Consider the following 19,377-nt stretch of genomic DNA (forward strand, 5'->3'; position numbering starts at 1 on the left):
ATAGTAAAGTTTCTGATCGTCTGCGAAGGAATAATTCGTTTTAAAAATAGCTTCAACTTGAAAAATATAACATAACTTTATTAAAATACAATATAACCAACAATATTTGTTTAACATACGTTAAAACACCGAACACATTTATATATTACTAATATATACGGAACACATTTATTATAACGAACGATAAAAGTTTGATCAAGGTACGATGAAAGTAAGCGGATGTGAATGGTAGACGTCAGAGAAGTTGGCGCGTTTAGCGAAGAATGTTAAGCACCGTTAATAAGCACCGTAACTCGTGCTCACGATAGGAATCGATCATGATCGAGCGTTATTAACCGTAATGCTTTCGTACGGTGTTACATTATACGCAAACGCACGAATCTAAAATATTTGAAATCTTAAGGTTAACGATTCGTAATAAAATCGTATTAGAAACATCGATATCTTTTAGAAGCGATACTTTAGCAGCGATATTTTTCCGAAGTTTAATCGCGTTTCCCTGACTATCGTACCTTCTACCCCTATAAGAATCGAAAATTTGAGAGTAGAGTAAAATTACTCGTAATTAATTCTACAAATAGATAACCAGTGAGATTTCTATGGCTGGAAATAAGAGGAGAACGAAGAATAACAAAATTACATCGAATGTTTCGTTTTTTAAAAAATCAAGTTTTTCCAATTCCAAACATATCGTCGAATTAAAGAACGATTCAACTTTAATCCACGAAGATCGTTCGATAGAAACCGCACAAGATGGTCCATTTATTTTTCGTTACAAAAAAAGACAACGACGTTTCGCAGGGGCATTTTCAAAGTCGGTACCTCTGTTACCTAATGTCTTCCTTTTAACGCAAATTATCGACAGTGTCCGATGAGAGTCGACGCACCATGAGAATGCGAGGTCAGAGACCGTCAGCCTCTCAAGGCGAACAGCTATCCTGACAGAGGAAGAAAGTCTCGTGTTCGCTTCGTTACGTTCGTTAGTACGAACGGAAGAAGAGAAGATTCGCGATTTCCGAGAAGCTCTTGAATAATCCTTGAATCGTAATTTGCTATCGTAAAAAGCCAATTGTGTGGTCTTACTCAATGGACATGTCGATAGATACGATCGAAGAATAGAAGTTACGAGTAGAATAGATGTATCGACCGATGGGATTTTTCATTCGATGAATAGCCAATAAAGAGATGAAAATTCAGTTTCTCGTTCGTATGAAACTAACAGGTCTGAATATTTGCATTAGACCGCGAAGAAAATAAAAACACTTGAAAAAGAGGAATAACTAGAATTAATTGCATTATCTGTTGCAAAATTGTCTGACAAAAGATCAGCAGGTGGAGTAACTAAAAATACGTAAGAGACAACCAGGAAATAACTATAAATTTGTGTTTGCTTTTAAAAATTCAATCAGCCCTTTCTACTTCTCTTAAAATCGCTATTTTCTACGTATCAAACGTTTACGGAAACCTATAATTTCCGTATCCTGGTTTTTTATCGGAACGTGTAAGTATGTCATTCGTGATTCATTTTGTATGAAGACTTTCTTCAAGAAAATGAAAAAATGTCTCTCCACGTTTAGTTTAGTCCAGAGAATTTGCAGTCTTCTAATTAGAATCTCGCTTTTTACATAATAAACACATCTCTTCTTATCGATCTCACTTGTATAAGTAATCGATATTCTCCGAATTAAAAAGAATCTAGCTGATTTGTAATTATCTTTCTTTTGCCTCACACATGAGATTCGTATCCTTCTTTTTCACTTATGTTTTATCATTTCCCCCTTTCCTATTTCTTACAAAACGTGTATAAAATAAAATCAAACGATAAAGAAATATTTCTGGCAAATACCAAAGTGTCGACCAAAAATACAAAATATCCAAAAATACGAAGTACCAAGTGATGCCCAAAAGTATTCACCAGCTTCTTCAATAAAATTATATCGAAATCTGTAAACACGTATGATTCTTTATAAAAGTCTCGTGTAAAATATAATTTTTTCGATCTAAAGTTCAAATGCGTCATAAGTCGCGAAGTAGTTTTGAAATAAAAATAGATAACGTAAACTGCATAATGAACTATTTTTACCAACACATAGAACAGTATAGAGCACATATAGAACAGAAAGAAAATAATTTGGAAGCTACTTAGATAAATTTCTATTCTTCGTATTAAACGAGCCAAAATTAAAAAGTTACAACTTCGATATCACAACCGTCTTTATCTCTCGAAAGTTACATTTTACAAAAGAATTAAACAAAGAATCGTGACACAACCCTCGCAGAGTTATCTCGTAGGTCTCGGTTTGATGATTTTGTCGAAAGGAAAATTACGAAAAGAGCCGTCAAAAATCTCCGTGTACCCTTTCGAAACGAGTTCGTTGATTATACGTCTGGTAAGCACAAATCCTGGCTGCCACGAGCCATTTATTATTTTATCGAGAATATTCTCGAGTATTTTATGACCGGATAGCAAATTTGTGATATGAAGCTTCAAATCCCCGATCTGTTGTACATCCACATCGACTCGAATCTTTTGTCCTGGTTTTCTGGTAACGACGGTCGTTTGAAAGTAATCATCTAAGAACAAGACAGACGAGATAATTTTATATTTTTCGTGCATGTTAAATTACTCTGAAATCGTTCGCAGATAAAAAGGTAATATCGAAACTCTGTCTTACAAAGATCCAACGTGAATTTTCCCTTATTGTTTATACTGGAGCCTAGTGCTGTCCCTTTAAACTCATACCAACCTGACAGGAATTTTGCTGGGAAACTCTGAGTGTACACTATCTAAAAATTAATATCATTTTTTAATTAATAGTTACTAGTAACTAGTATCGCAGTAAATCTTCGTCTTTCTCTTTGCGATTGTTACGTTAGTATCTATCGTTTGTATTACGAAAGAGATAGACAGTTTCGACGCTGTAAGAGAGGAATCGCGTTGAGACGCACTTTGAACCGATTTTCAGAAACTTTGAAATTTCGTTGCAACGATTTACAGACGGCCAGTGTGTATTTTTATTAGTTCGCAGCTGTAGCAGCGCTGATAGATTGCCTTCGAGTCTTTAAAGACCATTGCAATAAGAAAGATAAAGATCTTATGTTGGAAACATTTCGAAAAAGGGAAAGTTGGAACTACTATGCTTTCTACTACTTGACTTTAGTGCTTAGGCATCTTTGCTTACCTTGTAATTCGGTATGTCACTGACGAATTTCGTCACTTTACTGTTAGTCCATCCACTCTCGGTAACGTTCCTTAGCGTTAAGGTAAAGCCTAATTTGTCATTTCCGCGTGACGCTGATACTTCTTTGGCGAAAAGTGGATCAAAGGTGACTACATTGTATTGGGGAAGGCCAGTTTTGAAGTAAGGTCGAACCGCATTTAACGCTTCTCGTATGCATCCATCGAATCCTGGCACATTTGGATGACAATTCTTGAAATAGTCCTCTAAAAGAAGAAAGTACTGTTAGGACGCTGTAATTGAAGAAATCCATTAAAACTTGCACAGCTGAAATAAACCTCGCGTAGGATTTCGAATTCTTAATAGAAAAAAAAAAAAAGAAAAGAAATATGAAGCTAGATACGGCGTTTTAGATTACCTGAACTAAAAAGGAGAAGATAAATTGGAAACATGAAAACCATAGAATTATGTTACCATTTTAAGTATACAGTAATCTAGTTCGTAATAGTTTCAACGTGTTTGAACGTGTTTGATGCAACATGCAATTATGAAAATTAGAAGAAAAAAAAAGCAGATATAAAGTGTTATCGTGGTATCAATATCGTGCAATATTCTAATTATTATTTCAATAAAAAACAGTAACGCAACAAGATGGGGGGAGGGGGCATTACTGTTGAGAGAATACGAAATTACCATTTAGAAACATGTTAGTGACAGATGTAAATAATTAGTATTATAATTGTAAAATAGGTATTAATCGGCTGTACTCTCCGATACTTTTCTATTTCTTCTGAAAAATAGCAATTCTCTTCTAAACAACGTGAAAATAGATCGAAACACTCCGTACGCTTTATTATTCTTCGAATACCACAAAGAAATTATAATATATATCAAATGCTGTTTTCCTCTTTCGCAACAGACCATCCGTTCACCCCAATTTCCTTACAATTGTTCCGAATCATTTGAGAAAATTTCACTCGCATCGCTTACGCTTCATTGCATTCCTTAGGGCCCTATCAATATACAGGGTGGTTGGTAACTGGTGGTACAAGCGGAAAGGGGGTGATTCTACGCGAAAAAAGAAGTCGAAAATATAGAATAACAATTTTTCGTTCGAGGCTTTGTTTTCGAGAAAATCGACTTTGAATTTTCGTTCGGTACGCGCGCGGTACGTTATAACGGATCTCACTGTAGATCGTTGTCTCGATAGAAAAATTAGAAAAAAGAATTAAAAAAAAATGTTATTATACTTATCTATAATAAGTATTAACTTATTATAAATAATCAGCCATGTCACCGCGCCACGCCAGAAAAATTACTGAAAATTCTCAACGCGAGAATTGATTGTAATTTTGATAAATAAATTAAAAAAAAAATGTTTACCAACCACTCTGTATATTGTCATTATTTCGAGATTGTCGGCTAAAAGGATCAATATGTATTGTCAATATTTATTGATAAACCACATTTTCATCGAGAACCTTGAAATATCGAGGATATTATCGATCGCCTGAGGACGCCTTAGTTTTCGTCCATAAAACTCGCACTGTTATTAGTTTAATCAATTACTCATTGTTTAATCGCAATAAACTTTCTTATCGATTCGCTAAATACATTAATATTTTGTTCTTATTATCTTTACTTTATAATCTTGTTATTACTTTAATGGAAGCATTGATGATAATAATAGGTTGGCCCATGGTGAAAGTCGTGTTATTCAATATCGTGGTAATATTTTAACGAGGCATTTTTCGAAACCTTCTCTCGCGTAACTCGTCAAGATGTTACGTGAAAACCCGTAAAGAGAAACAACGAACATCGCGAGCAAATAACAATGAAGAATTGCGAAAACTGCATTTACGATTTTACACTTTGCCTGTACGATCTTGGCCAACGTAATTTTACTCGCACTGGCAGAAACATGAATATCATTTCCTTTTCTTTTCTCTACTCATAAGAGAAAAACCAGCAAAATACTACTCAGCCAAATAAGCAACAATATTCCATATATAAAGAACCATCGTGCAAGAAACGAAACTCTTGTAATCCCAAAAGGAAGACGATAAACTACCGAAAAAAATTAAAGCTACTGCTACTATCGAACCAATCTGCAATTAATTCTTCCAATTATTCCTAGCGATACGATCGATTCTAATCACCAATCGATCCTTCGGTCCATCGAATCCGCGTATCATACCAATACCAATAACAGCACTGTTTCGATTCCAGCTTCGAGAAAACGAAAATGTCTGGATGGAAGAAATTCAACTTTGAAATGCCATTCGCTTACCAAAGTCTGCACTTATCGATGATGCACAAAACAAGGAGATGAATATGACGAAAATCTGGATCGGCGATGACATCTCAACGATCGATAACGTGTTGCTGGTGCAACGCGTTCGCGACCAAACGCACGAAAAATGTAATTCCGAGCAACGCGAACGATGCTTACGCTTTCACTCTCGACCATACATCTGAGAGAAAGGTTAACTGTATTGGGTTTTTGTACTAAGATTTTCGGTCGATCCTACACAATCCAGCGTCGAGAACTGGCACAGTTCGCATTTATCAACGACACCAAGTAATAAAAAATTGAACGATCTTCCACGGTGGAATATTTTACACTGTACTTTCTGCTGCTCTATTTTCTCGCAATCTAGCGAACGTGTATTTTTTTGTTCGTGGATGGTGACATGACTGGTACAATCACAATTTTCTGAAGGATTTTCAACATCCTTGAACGATGGCGTAAATGGAGAGAATTAGATCTAGCGACGAAGAAGGAGTTGTTTTGTAAACAGGCTGCTAGCTAACGTAAGACATCTTTGATATCTAAGACTAAAATTGTCTTCTTATTAAACTTCTAGTGGCGAAGTCGTCGATTTATACAACGTTTCACGAACTATGCTTCATTTTGAAAGAAGTTCGATTTGAAAGTGAAAAGAACGTATACATAGATAAATATATATAGGGACACTTGATCGAAACAAGATTCAATGGAGCTCGTGGTAAATGTTAAGTGCTGTTAACGTGTGACACGCAAGAGTAACGATTTGTGGCAAAACATCTGCGTGAAATGAAAATTTTCTAAATAAAGTTTGAACGTTTCTGGACTGCCCGTTAAGTATTGTAAAAATGTTCTCCAAGATTTCAAATCTGTTTTGCATTCATAATAAAACGTTACTAACACGACTCCAGGGAAACTAGTCACTTTCCTTTATCGATAGATGTTAATAACGCGCGAATGATCTTTACGTTATTTTCAATTTTCGTTAAGAAAATATTTTATTTAAGGTAACGTTATAAAATGTAAAATATAACGTTAAATACCGTTACTCCTACAAACGATAAACGATATTACCGAAGTAACCGGTATTAGCATTGTGAAATATTCGGTATGTATAAATAGAAAGCGAGAGATTAGAACGAATAAGTATTAATGAGAGATTAGAACGAAGAAATAGGTGCGAGAAACGGCGGATAAATAGTGAGAACGGAATCAAATAGAAAGAACGGATAGACGCGAATAATATTGAGTCTACTAACGCGTGAATGTACGGATGATGTAGAGATTGCAAACTAACTTGATTTTTAATTAATCGCGACTCCTTTTGTATCATACGTGAGAAAATACGTAAGCTCTTTAGTAAGCGAAAGTTCCTTACATAATGTATCCGCGTTATACGAGATGTAGCAACAAAATTTCGAAAATAACCGACTTAAAAAGGATCCTATTTTCGAAATTAAATAAATGTGAGACTATCGCCTTCGAAGTATAACTCTAAAGACTGAATATACGCACCGCAGCGTTAGGTATATTATTTGTAGCATTTGTTGCAACTTACTTTGCGATATCCATTATAATTTTCAATTTTATTTGTATCAGTTTGATACAAATTCGGATTTCGTAAATTCAAAAAGAAAAAGAAAGTTTCTTTTATTAGACGTGATGGAACAGTCTCAAGAGCGAATATGAAGATACTGCAATGATATGGACGGTTTTGAACTTGAGAATTCTTTTACAGAAAATGAAATAGTTCATTTTTATTTAAAGAAGTGTTTTCTTTTTAAAAAGTCGCCTTTAATCGAATTATTTAATGTTAAACGATTTTGAATTTTCCTTGCACCTTCCTGAAGACCACCATGCATACAATCGAGTAAAACCTGACCACGAACGTTCACGGATAATTCGACGTCGTACGTGTGAAAAATTGTTCAAACTTTATAAGACAAAGTATATGACTTTGGACTTGCGATAAAAATAATTTGAATAACAATTTCTAGCTTTCGCTAAAACGTTACTTTTCGTTCGTTCAACATGTACATCTCTTCGCATTCATTGCACATCAAAACAGGAGCGAAATCGAAGGTAAATATACGTTCTTATATGAATCCATACCGAGCGTTCAGTCTACCGAGAATCTGATTACAAAATACAACAAGCATGATTACAAATTAATGCAAATTGTCTGCCAGCATTATCAGGAACGTCATATTATAACAATCAATCTTTCATTCCGTTGTATCATCTTCTATATCAAATACCTGCATTGCATTTAGAAATCCGCGATTTCCATTAATAACTAATTGTAAAGTGAGTTCGTTATGTTAGCTTCTCTTTTCTTGTTACCTTAAGACAAAAGCTTATACAATGGTAAAATCATGCAAAGAAATAATTTTGATAATACGAGGATCGACCACGATCGATTTTAAATTTGAAAATTAAGTACTCGTCCGTAGAAAAGGCACGCGAGACAAAACTAAATTAAACTACTAAACTAACTAACTAAATTGAGGATAAAACAAAAGTAAATTGGCCGATAATCGAATGTTTCTGTTTTAACCTTAATATCAGCTACGTCCGAATCGATAATAAAAATGACGCCTAAAGAGTTTTGTTCTTCTCACATTTGTAAAATAAATAAAAATTTCGCGAAACTCTGCAAACAACAAACATCGTCAAACAATAATTTAATATTGCAAGAAATCCCAGAGTATCCTCCTACGTAAACGAGTTGAGACGAGGGAAAGCTTAAAAAAAGGGGAAAAAATCAATATCAAGCGCCATTGGTATAAAAATAGAGACGCGTGAACAGGACGTAGTTGGAGCATTTCGCGAAGCAACTTTCCAGTCCTGCTGAGAGCGCGGCAAGATTGGAAAAGATCGAAGAGTATCTGGGGTATATACTTTCGACTAGGTCTAACATGGCCTAGCCTAGAGACTCGTCTCTCTTCCCAGACGAAGAAGGCGCAGGTGCATGTTGCACAGCAGTGAAAGTATCCGAGTGCAGTTACGATCTGTCAATGCCCTCTTGCATAGTCGGTAGAAGTCTAGCGGTGCCGTTTGACCAGGACCCGGGATTTTCAGTTCGCTCGTCGAAAGTGTCGGTGTCTGTCAGCAGCTTCTATACCTGGTGAATCCTCTTTGCCGAACGACCGAGCCCACGAAAGCTCTTTAACGACGTTGAAAACCTTTTTCCTCTTTGAAACTCGCGTTGAAAGAAGCTGTCAGGATGAGCACAATGAACATCGTGACGTTGTGTTTTCTACTAGTCGTAACTGGTGTCACCACTCTCTCCATCGACTCGAATCGTGAGTAATTGAGGTTTTTCGACTGCTAGACCTCTTGCACGACAATGGGTTTGCTTGCCGATTCAAGCGAGCTGAAGGTTTAGAGCCAAATTTGTAGAAAACCGAGTGAAAGTCCGATAAGGTAGATGCGATACGGTGCATCGGAGATTTCTTTCAATTACATTCTTGATCAATTTTGGTCGGTTTTGCTAATCGTATCGGCGACGAATCGACGGCAGGTTGATCACTTTCAGGAACTTTAGTTTTTTTAATTTAGGATATCGACGAGGATGGAGCTGATTCTCTGTTCTTTCTTTAAGGTAGAAAACGAATAGGTCGATTTTTGTTTGGTTCTAGAATGGTGGAAGTAATGTATATGTTGCATAAATGCAGTTAAATTGTCGACGAGGATGGACCTTTTCCCTTGTTTTTCTTTTTTACGTAGAAATTCCTATTTTTTAATTTTTTATTTCTTTTTACATAAAGGTAGGTGGATACTGATGTTTTATTCATAATAGTGGAGTTAAATGTTACAGAAATGCGTGCATGATCGATAACTGTGACGACGGTGGCCTTACCGTTTTAGATAGGAATTTCTACTTTTCTAGCTACGAGTAGGTGGTTGTAGATTTTTGCCGAGGCTAGAGCGATAGAAGTAAACGTTACATAAATGCACTACGCGAAGTAAAGAGGTCACTCGTGCGAATATCCCTCAGAAATTTCATTTGAATTTCACAATGTGCGGTTGAAACTAACAAGTTGCCTGGCAACTATCTTTTCGTGTAAAAGACACGGCGTTTCCGCTTGTTACCGTCTTTGATCGCGAATTGTTAATTTCCCTTTCATTCTCTGATTATAATTATCGATTCAACGAGTTTTTCTAATTTTTTCGTTTTAATCCTCTTTCTTTTTGCGTTCGTTCAATTGCCACAACTCGTTAAAACTTTCTATCAGCAATTTCAAGAAAACTATTTATTCGCACATAAAATATTTCTTATAACTCGTCGATTTAATGGTTTAATGAATTTCTCTTTATTTACAGCCGAATACGTGAAACAGTGTTCGAGAAGCGATCCAAAGCTGAAAACATGTTTGATCGATGCGTTACACCATTTGAGACCGTATTTGAGTGTCGGAATACCGGAAATTGAGCTGCCTTCCGTCGAACCATTTCGCGTAAGTTCTCACCGCTTTCAATAGTCTCCTGATACATTAAAAGTTAATGTTTCCTGTTTCGTTAACAGAATCGCGCACAGTGATCCTTCGTTTGGTTCCAATAAGTATTTCAAATTTTATTAGCAACGTCACGTCCAGCCAAATTTCCATGCAAATGTGTCATTAGAATAGTCGTTTTTTGTTAAATTATACCACTTGTAATTTTGATCGCTGTTTGCAATTCAAGTAACAGGTTAAAATCGTGAATTTTGCAGTTTGAAAGAACCTACGAACGAGAAGTATAATACAATTGAGAAACTCAACAATTTAATTAAAAATCTCTCGTATGCTTGGGATTATAATAGTATAGTAAAAAATAACGAATTTTCGATCTTTATACTAATATTATCGATGCATTGGGAAACATTGAAACCTAACGCAAGAGAACTATGCAGCACCGTCTGACGATTAATATTAGAAAATTTTGATATTTTGTTATCAATTGCGTATCGATTAATTCTCTCTGGACATTTTCAAATCTTTTTCCATACATTTCTAAACATCTTAACGTGATTGATTAAAGTGAGAAAATTTGCATGTCTGATGTAAATATTAGGTTGCCCCAAAAGTTTCTAAGGAGGTAGTCCATACACAACATTTTTTGTTTTTTGTTATTTTATTGAATTATGTTTGATCCATTTTATTCTATTGCCACAAAAGGGATCGTGCATAAATCCATAAAATGATATAAAATAAAAAATATTGTACATCTATTATTTCGCTTATGAAACGAAAGAAACTATTGGGGCAACCTAATATTTACATTTTCTCATTTTAATCAATTACGTTAAGATACTTAGAAATGTATGGAAAAAAGATGTTAAAAATGTCCAGGGACAATTGATCTACAGACTTTTCATGCCAATCTAATACAACTGGAATCAGAGATCAAAGGGATATAAATTCTCATGGTCATGGCTTTCGACTTACAGCAATGAAAATTAAAATATGACAGGGAATTTAGTAAATGTTAATATTCACCCGTTTACTACTGGTTATCCCACGTATCTGCTACGACTCCGCGTATTCTGACAGATGGACGAGCTGACTCTCTCCCTGACAGGTGGTACAAACGGTTACAAGGTTCAACTGCGTGAACTGTTCGTAAAGGGAGCGAGCAACTATACCGTGGAAGACATCAAACTCGGCTCACCCTTCGAAGCCATTGTACGAATGCCAGCCCTCATTTTGGACGCGCATTATTCCAGGTTCACGATCTGCAAACGCTTCTGCTCTATTTAGATTCTGCTCTCTAACCGTTTACTTTATTAACTTCTTCTTACGTTCATACATAAAACATGGTATGGCAATTGTACGTAAGAAAAGACGAAATGGAATATTAACAATTTACATTAAAATGTTCAACGAAATAGAAACAAACAAAAAAATTTCTTTTAACTTTCAACTTTCAGCGATATTGTCATTTATTTTGGTTTAATATGTCAGTTCAGGAGTGTTAATTATCTTACCAGCCAGTGGCAATGGAACGTTCCACGCTCGGTTTGACGATGTCAGAGCTCTGGTCAAAGGCACCGTTTCGACGAAAGAAAAGGATGGAAAAACGTACCTTAACGTGGATAACCTTGACGTTGTTCTGGAAGTGAAGAATGTGAATATGAGGGTCCGAAAGATTTTTAATAACAATCGAATCCTTAGTAAGTGTCTCGTTGAAAATAGAATAGTTTTATAAATATAATATTTATATTTTTGTTCCTCTTATATCGTTAGCTCTTAGTCTTCCATACTACTTAATCATATCCATTTCCGTGAGTTTCTAAAGTAACTTGAATTAAATTTTGATACAACGATTTCTAAGAACATCTCCTAGACGGATAACAATTGTAAAACTTTACCTAGAACACTACTAGCAGAATGCTACGTCATGTCGCTAACAACCGATGACTAAAAGTATAATTTGTACAAATTTGACTATGATTACAGCCGAGGCAACCAACCTGTTCCTCCGCGAAAACGGACAGGAAGTTTTAAAAGTGATGGAGCCGCAGTTGAAAAGGAAGCTGTCCGTACTCTTCGCTGGAATCGTTAATCAATTGTTACGTCACGTGCCAGTCGAAGTTTTCCTACTGCCTTGAATTTCGCATTTTTTCTCGGAAAAAGGAAAGATACGATTAAGAAACAAAAAAAAAAAAAAAATCTAAGAAAACGACAAATAGTCCAGATTAGTGCGTTTCACCGAGGGTTACGATACAGTAACGAGTAACTTAATAATAACTTCGGGTTAATAACTTCGAGTAGAACAAGATAAACAAGGAACAGTATTGTTACGACGTTTAGTGTAATTCGTTTCAGTGCAACTGATAGTATAAGGTTGAATTTATTGTAGAGAAGGCAACAAAATATATGTATATTGTATATATTTATAAAAGCGTAGGTTTGTTTTTTATCAACTATTTACCCTTGACCCGATAATATTGTACGCAATGATCACTCATGCAATAAAAATGACAGGAGGAGAATCGTTTTTCAAAGTACAATCGTTTTGTATTACAAGATTTCTATGCTTACAACATTGTGAATACGTTTCTCTATAATTTACATGTACTTTGCATTTTAAAAATACGTAGACGGATGTTTACAAGAATCTGTGCAAATATATCGACTCGAACGTACCTATGCTCTTCGCTTTTTTTTTCTAATTAATTTTGTGATTACGGTATCTTGCACCTGTATTTGAATTTTGATCGCTTAATCCAGCGATGAGTGATTAAATAATTCATTATACGAGAGATGTCGAAAAAACAAAAGAATTAACGGTTTGCCATGCTCGACAAATTGAATAAATAAAAATTGTTTAACATAGGTCTGTGAAGTATTGTAACAATTCCAGAATAGCAAACAACTTTTGTAAAGATATTTTTGTGTATTTTTTTAATTTACTCTTAACTTTTTACGAACGTGTACGATCAGCCTTGACACTCTGTAATCTGTTTATAACTTTCTACCAGGCATCTGCCTACTTATCCTGATTGATTAAATTAGTCGAATTAAATTAATTCATCAAACCGAAATGATCAGGAATTGTCGAATTAAAGTTACCTCGATTAACACTCGACATCGCGTTTATTTATATCTTACATGATGCTTCATCCAATAACAACACTAGTTAACAATCCATGTGTATAATCACCGCTTTGTTAGCAGCTGTGTCTTCGGTAATTAAAAAAGGATCCTCGAAACCCATACAATTTGTGTATCAAATAAATCTTACAAAATGTCCATAAAATTATTCGTCTTACGTCGTTTATATAATTCAATCAGTTCTGCGTCCCTTTCTCCCATTTCAATCCACGTTTAACTCCATCGAAAAATCTATCCAGGTTCCATTCTTCAATTTTCTTCAAATTTCTTTCTTCCTTCTTAGATCTATGCCTTTTCCTTTTTTTTACAATTATTTTATTGCTATAGTTCTGACGTGACTCAAGGAAACACAGTTGAGAAAGGTATCTTCGAGAAGAAACGATTGGTGAATTCGGTCAGATACGTGTCCCAAGATTCTGTCAATTTTGGCAATATTGCTCGGTATATTAGAGGCCAGTATTCGTTGATGAAGACGAGAGCAGCTCGGTCTGAAAACAGAATTGTTTATTTTGTTATTCGTAATCAAAATAATAACTAAGAAAAATTCGGAATCAAAAAAGTGCACAGAAAGATATGCTTTGTAATGTATCTTCTTTGTCGAACTTATAAAAATCGTATTATTGGAGCCTTGTTAAAGTTCTTATAGGAATTGTTCTAAATGCCTTATTTTATTTAGCGATTGCTTAAATAGAAACTGAAGATAGTCAAATCTTGTCATGACTCTTTTAGCTGTCTGGACCTACGGAATCCAACTATGGGGAACAGCAAGTAATTCCAACATTAAAATACTTCAATGCTTCCAATCGAAAACGCTAAGATCCATTATAAATGCACCCTGGTATGTCACCAACGAACTAATACATCGCGACCTCGAGATACCAACAGTCAAAGAGGAAATAGCAAACTATAGCGACAGATATAGCAAAAGAGTCAACAAACATCGAAACCCCCTAATTACCGGACTACTCGATACGTCGGACCAGATCCGCTGGCTGAAGAGGCACTACCCGCTAGACCTAAACGCTAGATTCAATTAGTTATCTAAATTAAGCAATATTTACTTATTTACAATACTTACTTATAAATTATACTTATCTATAATAAGTATTAACTTATTATAAATAATTAGCCATGTCACTGCGCCAGGCCAGAAAAAATTACTGAAAATTCTCAATGCGAGAATTGATTGTAAATTTTAATAAATAAAAAAAAAATGACTCTTTTGAAGAATAGAATATTGTATCGATTTATACATTATAATCATTTTATAAGAAGCAATTAGAAGCTAACTTTCATGCTGATAAATCTACAACAATTACATAGACAAAGAGGCTAAAGGCTATTCTCTGAAGAAGAAAATTAATCAACAGTCATTGTCAAACGACAAACGTTAAATATAAATGTAGTTACTTGACACAGCCATTAACATGCCATTGTGACATCAATCACATCTCAATCTACATCAGTGATAAGACATCGACCTCCGACCTTCGGACACTTTTGGACACATCACCACCTTATCATCATAGCATACACCAAGGCTATGACGCACCTTAGTCCACATCAGAGATAGGATATAAGCCCCGACCTTCGAACACTTTTCCACATCATAACCTACACCCAGACCCTCAACATTCTAAAACCAAAACGTATATAAACCGAGACTTCACCCAGCTCGAGCAGTTCTTGTTCCTCTTCTAGTTACAAATATCCCCTATTCTCCGGTTCGGTGTTATTTTGTAAGTGTTAACATTTATAATAAAGTTTTATAAAGGAAAATAAGTAGTTGGGTTACGACTCAGCCTTCTTACTACCACCCAAGTACCAACTTTACGTGACATCATCATCGAATGAATAAATCGCACTAAACTGCCGCATAAATTCCATTCGCTACCAAAACAAGAATCTCATTGTTTTGAGAAAATACAAAATTATTTAAACAATTACATCGTAATCCAATACACTGTAGCGGCTCGTGGCCGTAGAGAAAGATCCAGAATTGAAGTACATGTGTTGGCCACATGGCCCGTGAAACAACGTCCGACGACAGGACGTCGTAAAAGTATAAATCCTGGGATTTACTAAAAAACCCATGGGCCTTCGAAAAGAAAATTTATCGTTTTATTGCTTTCCATTCCCACCTCGGAAAAAACTCTCTCTTCCGAGGAGACCTTATAAAAGGGAAAACGAGGGAAAGCTAGGGACTATCCATCATAGTCATTCATTGTCGTTGACGGTAGCTGACGGTAGTCGTTGGTAGTCAATCAGTACGGTTAGTCAATCGGACAGATAGTCACAGCTAATTCGTACCGAGTTTGTATCGATTCTGTATCAAGTCTGTGTCAATTCTGTATCATTCTACCAAATGTCCAAATCGGACAAATTGTGAATGTAAACAACTAAATAAAAAAAAAAAATTCTGTATGGTCATCGCTCGAGCTCGATGTGCGTCATGTTACGATCTAAAATGACGCGCATTCGAAATCGAAATAAACATCGTCGAAGTTAAACACCGGAGTACTTTAATAACACCCAACACGCCCTTACTACCTCGACATAAAAGATTAAACAACGATGTAATAACGTAAATATGTGCGCTACAGCGAGACACAAAGCTGTACATTCGATGCTCATCCAAAGTCGACGGTCACGTAACAACCCGACGATATCGTAAGAAAAAGCGAATGAAGTCCGCAGAGGCAAAAGTACTAGGATAAGCAGTAAATAACAGCAAGATATAGCGATTCTATGCTAATTAAGCGGCACAGGATTCTCTTGAAACTCGAGTCCCGGTGTACATGTACTTATGGCAACGTAACATTATGCAATGATGGAATGTCGAGACAACGTCGTTCAACTAATGAAAGTTCCTGTCGATTTAAGGCAGTTACCTTAAGTAAACAGCAAATTGTACCTACCATGGTACTTAGTTCTATTAGTAATCGTGCTTTTTTGTCGCAATCGTATAATGATCGTGTCATCCACATTATTTTCCACAGTATTTTTATTTAACGTAACAAATCAATTTATTCGCTATAATTATTAATAACGATGGTCTAATGTACTTACTCAGTTCGTTGTTTCCATTGAAGAGATCACTGAACCAGATCTTCATATCTCCAACTGTAGGCGATAGTTTGAAGTGTTCCACAACCCATATATCGTTTACTACGTGACCGGAGATGTCCCATGTGACTCTGAGGTCCTCCATGCTAATGTTGAAGAAACCTGTTAGATGCAAATATGAGAAACGTGGTACGAATTATTTTAAATCCTATTGTCTTGTTACGCTGTAAGAAATAGTAACGAAATAGTCGCGTGAAACAGCGTAATTCTGCCTTTATATCGTAAAATCCAAAGAAGATATTAAAGTCTGTTGTATTAATTAGTATACCTTTTCCACCCACTCTAAAAGATGCCAGGTAACCTTCGGCTTTGTAGTTGCCATCGATTAAAATCTTTGGTATCTCAACGTCGATTTCCAAGCGGAAGAGATCGTCTACCATCTCCGGTTTCACAGATAAGAAACGTGCTTTGGCAAGACCGTATGTTCGAATGTCCGTGGCAAGCATTTTTCCACCCTGCTGGCCATTTTCGAATTCCATGGAATGAGACTCGGTGTAATAAGGATCCAAAACGGGTATGTCGAACTCTGGCAATCCTGTTGCGAAGTTTGCAAAAATTAATCGTAACTCGTGAATAAAAAATTAAACGAATCAACCTCTATTATCTTAATGGTATTATATTCGGTAAAAAGCCTAACGTAGTCTTTGAAATTACGCAGCGTTATGTAATCCTTCTCGCTTTAATGCGATCCAAGAAAGAAATGGAAAAATCAATCGTTGCAAGGACGAATTCGAGATAAGTTTAAGCAAAAAAGTACTCGTAATTATTGGATTGTGACGCGTATGAAAACAACTCGATGAATAAATTTATCAATTGATCTACCTTCGTGAAAATGACAGAGATGTAAGCTAGAGATAATTATATTACCTGAAACGAACGTGGGCCATGCTTCTTGTATGGCTAGCCTCAAACAAGATGAAAAGTCATCGGAATCTCTTTTGCAGGTTTTCACGGTTGCAGCTGAGGAATAAAATAAATACAAATTACTCATCGATAGAAAAGACTTGAAAATAAATTAAACGCAATAATGAGAAACAATTTTCGACATATGTAATTTCCAAATAATTGAGATACGTAATATATTTCAAATTAACTTTAAAATAAAAAAGAATCGCTCGTGTTTAATTTGTTAAATATTATGCCAGAGATTTTTGTAACTATCGAAACATTCTTTTAATGAGACGTAAAACGTTCGACCATTTGTCAAATTTTTATTACTAATTTATTATTCCAAGTGTTTAAGCAAAAAGATAAAATTATTTTGCAATCGTCTTTCTGGAAAAATAACATTTACACTAGGGATATCTTGAGAGAGAAAATTTCAACGATTATAAGCAAATATTTAAAGCATCTCCTCCTTAGTACAATGCTCTATAATAAAATTTTATTTCGTGAGTTAAACTTACGTATCATGGTCATTTGTAACCATAGTTGCCTAATTAATATGACATTAGTACTCGTTAAACGAAAAACCATTCGTGTTATTCCGCGATTCATAAGGGAAAACGAATAAACACAGTGAACGGCAGTTTTCAGATATCGCTAAAATTCAACTAACTAACACGCTGAAACGACCCACGTTAACTTTCTAACTCACTAGTTCTACGGAACAAACAAAGGAAACTTTTACTTGTAATTCGAGGTAAAAACAAACCTATTTCGCGCGTCGATTATCGCGAATAATTACGATTTTACATCCAATTTATGTAAATTTATATTGCAATGATACATTACACCGAGATATTACACCGTCCAATCCCAAAATTATAACAATTTTCCTATGATAATTTCTTCCTACGTAAATTTTGGACTGGGAAGTTTTGTCCACTCGAATGAAGTTTATTTTAATTAGCTCTTAATTAGCGTTAGAAAGAACTATAGTAATAATTGCGAATACGATTTAACTAGCAAGGAAACTTTACGGTATAATCAAGGAATACGGTATAATCAAATAGAATAAAAGCTTTCGGAGAAGGAAAACTTACCCCTACAACCCATCATTACCACTCTCGCGCTTTTACTAGGGCCGTCATCAATCTTCCGAAGAGGAAGCTCGAAACTCTAACTTACCACCCCAACGGAAAAAGAGCTAACAGAGAAAATAAAGCGTCTTGAAGCCCAACTTACTTCGGTGTCTTTCACTCGCGCTTCCGCAGAAATCCTGACTACCTCAAACAACCATAATACGCAAACAACCGAATACGAAAATAAACAATGAACCAGAAGTGAGTGAGAATTCTGAATATGATCAGAAGATTAATAGAACGATCCTAAACGTGAACTTACGGAGCTGATAATCCCCAGCGACGATAGCGATAGCGCATAACGCGATGACAACTGCACGAACGGTGTGGAACGACATGGCGTACTTTGGTTAAAAATCTCCCAGCTAGCCTAGCCAATTATAAGCGGTCCGTTTATATAGTTTCCAGCGCCAAGGACTCCAGGCAGAGAGCTACGTTGCAAAATTGCATGTCATTAAAACGCGCCAACACGTGAGAGGCGAGAAGCAGCGCGCTACGCCTGGCCTATGATACACACAAGTGCAACGAAGTAACGATCGGTGTCGCGAATTCCGGAGAACGCGTAAATCCGCTCTTCTTTTGTTGAACACCAGCTACACAGGTAACGTTGTTCTATCGGAGGAGGCTGATCTAGCTTCGACTTTTCTGTCACTACATCGGCATCTCTGGCGTGCCGGCTGGCTTTCGCGATCGATGGTCTGCATAGGCATTCTCAGAACCGCTATCGGAATAATTTCTACGCTTGTTTACCTTCTAGCACTTTTGCTTTGCTGCGATATACTTCTCGAACCACGATGACGAATTATACGGGTACATGCCGATTTTGATGACAGTAGATCTGGGATGTTGGACCATGAAGATGAACGAATTTTTTTTTTTATTTATTTACATTTTACAATTTGTCCAGTAGGACATTTGGTAAAATATTATAGAAAGATGAACGAATGATTCGATTAGAAAGTCTACGGAGGGTGAATGGCGGAGAAGTTGCGGAGGAAGATTTTAGTATTTTTGGTTTTGCAAGGACTAAATACGATTATTACGGTAGAATTAGATCGCTTTCGACTTTTTATAGAACACTGCAATTATATTGGTAATGAGTCGATAAGCATGGTGTAAGAGATATATTGTATCGCTTATAAGCCAAAGTGTCGAGTTGTTTG

General features: G+C 35.8%; 3 protein-coding genes across 3 annotated transcripts; 1 reads left to right on the forward strand and 2 right to left on the reverse strand.

The window, feature by feature from the left end:
- Positions 1 to 57: 57 nt before the first annotated feature.
- Jhbp16 (Juvenile hormone binding protein 16) lies at positions 58 to 5,847 on the reverse strand. Its single transcript, XM_033338162.2, has 4 exons — positions 5,470 to 5,847; positions 3,183 to 3,445; positions 2,676 to 2,787; positions 58 to 2,574 (listed from the first exon to the last, which is right to left on the reverse strand). Exons 1-4 carry the CDS (start codon positions 5,540 to 5,542, stop codon positions 2,282 to 2,284), a joined length of 741 nt encoding a protein of 246 aa, XP_033194053.1. The 5' UTR covers positions 5,543 to 5,847; the 3' UTR covers positions 58 to 2,281.
- Positions 5,848 to 8,297: 2,450 nt separating this feature from the next.
- Positions 8,298 to 12,737, forward strand: LOC117158827 (Juvenile hormone binding protein 1). Its single transcript, XM_033338160.2, has 5 exons — positions 8,298 to 8,771; positions 9,793 to 9,926; positions 11,001 to 11,173; positions 11,412 to 11,620; positions 11,907 to 12,737. Exons 1-5 carry the CDS (start codon positions 8,693 to 8,695, stop codon positions 12,056 to 12,058), a joined length of 747 nt encoding a protein of 248 aa, XP_033194051.1. The 5' UTR covers positions 8,298 to 8,692; the 3' UTR covers positions 12,059 to 12,737.
- Positions 12,738 to 13,027: 290 nt separating this feature from the next.
- On the reverse strand, positions 13,028 to 18,634 carry LOC117158828 (protein takeout). The gene is made up of 5 exons (XM_033338161.2): positions 18,477 to 18,634; positions 17,058 to 17,150; positions 16,459 to 16,725; positions 16,134 to 16,292; positions 13,028 to 13,552 (listed from the first exon to the last, which is right to left on the reverse strand). The coding sequence occupies exons 1-5, from the start codon at positions 18,550 to 18,552 to the stop codon at positions 13,404 to 13,406; spliced, it is 744 nt and encodes a 247-aa protein (XP_033194052.1). The 5' UTR covers positions 18,553 to 18,634; the 3' UTR covers positions 13,028 to 13,403.
- Between the last annotated feature and the right edge of the window lie 743 nt (positions 18,635 to 19,377).

The sequence above is a fragment of the Bombus vancouverensis genome, chromosome 9, assembly GCF_051014615.1.
Source record: "Bombus vancouverensis nearcticus chromosome 9, iyBomVanc1_principal, whole genome shotgun sequence".
In the NCBI taxonomy this organism is placed as follows: domain Eukaryota; kingdom Metazoa; phylum Arthropoda; class Insecta; order Hymenoptera; family Apidae; genus Bombus; species Bombus vancouverensis.